Source organism: Scophthalmus maximus, chromosome 16 (assembly GCF_022379125.1).
Source record: "Scophthalmus maximus strain ysfricsl-2021 chromosome 16, ASM2237912v1, whole genome shotgun sequence".
Classification (NCBI taxonomy): Eukaryota; Metazoa; Chordata; class Actinopteri; order Pleuronectiformes; family Scophthalmidae; genus Scophthalmus; species Scophthalmus maximus.
In genome coordinates, this window is record NC_061530.1 from 12,245,162 (window position 1) to 12,249,057 (window position 3,896).

The 3,896-nt window shown below is 40.2% G+C and overlaps 1 protein-coding gene across 1 annotated transcript; it reads right to left on the reverse strand.

Moving 5' to 3' along the window:
- Window positions 1–845: 845 nt before the first annotated feature.
- Window positions 846–2,808, reverse strand: LOC118287502 (neurexophilin-1-like). Its single transcript, XM_035612776.2, has 2 exons — window positions 2,498–2,808; window positions 846–1,994 (listed from the first exon to the last, which is right to left on the reverse strand). Exons 1-2 carry the CDS (start codon window positions 2,555–2,557, stop codon window positions 1,254–1,256), a joined length of 801 nt encoding a protein of 266 aa, XP_035468669.1. The 5' UTR covers window positions 2,558–2,808; the 3' UTR covers window positions 846–1,253.
- Window positions 2,809–3,896: the final 1,088 nt, after the last annotated feature.

Here is a 3,896-nt window from a genome sequence, read left to right on the forward strand (position 1 = left end):
TGCAAACTTGTGTCTGGGTATTTTTGTAAGAATAATGTGATTGTATTGGATTATACTGAATTGGAATTAATCATGTTAGTCAAATCAAGAAGATCATGCCTTAAAGTGAAGACGTTTCTGGAAAAAGATGTATATTTTCAGCATCTTATTTTGCTTTATAACTCAAATCCCAATTTGCATTATTTAAAACAGTATAGTGAAACAGGTTTTTCCTAAATTCCCGAAGTCGAGGTCGTTTTTTCAAACTCATCCTCTGGGTTTTAAATTCAATATCTCTTAGAGAAACCCTGCGACCCTTGAAGGACGGAGTGGTATAGATAAGGTATAGAGGATAAGGACTTTTTTTTGCCAAAGTTTGATTGTTATTTTGAAATGCAACGGACTTACAGTGGTGAAATGTAACTAATTACTTTTACTCAAGCAATGAACGTTAAGAACAAATCTGAGGTACAACTCAACTTCTGAGGTAAGTACTTTTTACCTCACTACATTTTTTTGACTCACTGCTTAAGTTACTAGTTGGTTTGCAGATTACGATTTTTCCGTACGAAACCTGTGATCATCTTAAAATTAACTAAACCTCAACCAGTTACAATAATGTCTTGCTACTTACACACTAATTCATTCTAGTAATTATTCATGGTACTTTTACTTAACAAGTCTTAATACGTATGCCAAAGTGTTCCACTGTCTGTTTTCTGTAAAGTATAAGGGGAGGCATTATGTGTAGCGCTAAAGAGATGACTTTGTTATGATTATTGATGATTATTCAATTAGTACATGGAAAATTAAACGATAAATCATTCACATCAGTCAGTTAATGGAGGAAGACTCTGAACTCCATCTTGTATTTGCAGCTTTTATTGGACTAGTGATAGTAAACCAATTATCTTTGGATTTTGGTTTGTTGTCGGACAAAACAAATCATCTGAAGATTGCAATGAGCCCCCCACACAATTGAAGCCATGCAATCAAAACAATCCTAAATTGCAGCACTAGTTATGCATGTCTTTAAAAAACAGGGTAATAGAACTATTCTACTCTACAACAAGCTATATATATTGTCCTAAAGACGTACTTTACAGTGTTTGGTAAAATGTAAGACTTGTAAGACTATGTCTAGAGAAATGCTCCACTTCACAATCCCTTCACAAAACCAGTCTGTCAGACTTGCTCGCAGCTGCTCAAACTAGATTTCTCTTTCATAGATTTATCGAGACGTTAATCTCCAGTGTGTTTGGCTCGTCCCCTGTTCAACCAGCGGGCAGGTCGGGGGCTGGATTCTGGGAGCTGTGGTCCGGACAGACTTTCTGAACCAGCCTGTAGTCTGTGCTATAGAAAGACACATAGATGCAGATGACCTGGAAAGGTTTGGAGCACATCCATGTGACGTGGCTCTGAGTCTGCTCCTGAGCACACGTCTTTGAGGGGTCGTAGTTGCACAGCATCACCTTCTTGTTGCGTTCAGTTTTCTCGTAGTCCACCCTGCAGTTGAATGTCTTCGAGTCTTTGGGGTTGACCACACTTTGGCGCTCCAAGTCGAACACCACCTCCTTCGCCGGTGGGACGAGGCTGATGGAGACGTTGCCCACACCCGTGGAGTTGTGGCGGAAGTAAACTCCAAGGGAGCCATTCCCGTGATCCACGATCTTACCCACGATCAGCAAATTCAGTTTGACTGTCTTGATGTTCGAGTAAAAGTCTCCCCAACTGAACTTCCTGGAGAATTTAGATGTTCCATGAGCTTCCATGATCGGTTGAAGCTTGACCTTTGAGGATGAGTTGGAATGCGGCTGGGAATTCCCTCCAAGTATTTCCCAAAGTCCCTGCTTCGAAAGAGGAAATAAGGGACCGATGGGTAGTTTGATGTTCTGACTCCCAATTTGATGCGCCCGGTTCTTCTGTGAGAAAGCCTCTTGGTCTTGACTCTTGAGTTCAGGCGATGCTCTCTTGGCGAAGGTGACGTTCCCATGATGATGTTGCCCAAGAACCAACTAGATCGAAAAACCATGGGAGAAATTAGACATTGAGTACAGCTGGTAAAAAAAAGAAGGAAAATTGATCAAAAGCCATGTCATTCCCAAAAGATATATATTTTATGTTAACCCACAGCAAAAAACCTGCCATGTGAACCAAAAGAAAGAAAGAAATACCGGGATAGGAAATAATCACAATAATCACTTTCAATTTTCTTTTTCTACAGGCATAAATAATGTTCCTAAAAATCAATAATAAACAGGGCTTTTTGTGAATGACGGCATCCCTTTCATGCATTTGCCTGTTAACCTTGCAGATTCTAAAAATGCATCATATTTGATTAGTTTACAAAGAATTTTGGCAAATAAAACTGCTAAGTAACTAATCATTTTGAAGCCTTGCAATGCAAAAACAATTGCACTTCAAATTGTAATGACTTTTCTCCCTTTGCTCATTTAAAAAAAAAAAAGTGACATACAGTTAAGTCATATTCAGTGCCTCCAGTTTTTTTTTTACTCACCAAACAGAAGATTCCTTGCACAAGAATCCATACAAAGCAGTGGCCGACAAGCATTTCCATATTGCATACGATCCTAGAAGAAGATCCATCCAAGTTTTGAAAAAGTCCCCGTTGAACAGCTACATCCACATTAAACACTGGGACCAGTTTAACCACCAGGAGACCAGTGTCTTCGTGCTGCAGCCTCAGCCCACAGCATCACAGCTCACACACTGGGAGGCTTTTCTCAGATGTGGAGATTTTTTTACACTCGATTTTGCTGTGCCTGCATTCCCTCTCTTTTCTCTCTCTCTTTCAGCCCCTCTATCTCTGATGCACCCCCCCATACATACATACACACCCTTCCCATCCAATGCTAACACCACAATGCATCTCCTCCTCCCAATATCCTGTCACTGAAAAATCTTTTGCATTACCATTTTGGTGATGGAAAAAAAAAAATCAATTAACTCTTACAATGAGAATTTTATTTACTTTCATGTTTGTGTAGGAGGTAAACAGAAGAAACCGCCACCTTGTGGTCAGATAAAGAAGTACAGCCCAACTACAAATGACTACCCCAATATACAAAGCACTGGATCCAGCTGAATATCTCATTAAGTCTGACGTGTGCTTAGAATTATCAACTTCAATACACTGTATTCTATAGGAGATGTGTCTATAGTGTGTGGGACGTTGCTCCCTCAGTCATGTGCAGTGGATCTTTACCACCCTCTGGTTCTCGGTGTACAGTTGCTCGGCTCCCCTTTCCTCTCCCACACCAAAGCCACGCTCGCAAAAATGGTCATTATAGTTTGCAGTTTGCAGTCCAAGCTATGGTCTTGAGGAATATCTGCTGTGACAACAAAATTCTATACGACACATTATCCTTTATCATGAAATGTTGTAATATAGAAACGCTTTGTCAGTGTCAGGGCCAGATCAGAGGGGCCTTTCCACCTTTGTCTAATGTTTCAGATTCATAAAGAAGAGAATATACACAGGGGCAAGATTTTTTTGTGCGACATCGAAGGCAGCCAATAACATGATGTAACCTAGTGGTGACCCTTTGCAGGGTGGTAATGTGGGTGTACAGGAATCGTACCATGCCACTGAACCAACAGGAAGCTGTGACTGACAGCCAATCAGATGACATCTCTTCAATTGCACGAGTTTCTCACGCAATTGTTACTCAAACAAAAGTAAGGTGAAGCTTTAATCGTCTAGCAACCACAGTAAAAGGAAGTCACACAACAACTGGACTTCCGAACCAATGGAGATCCTTTAAAAAAAACCTTGGTCTTCATTATCATCATTTACATTAAAACACAATTTTGCTTTATTTCAGCCCATGCATGTGATTCATCGAGTCGTGCAGAGAAAATTTTGGTCTTTAATTTTAGGATTAATGTGCACCTGG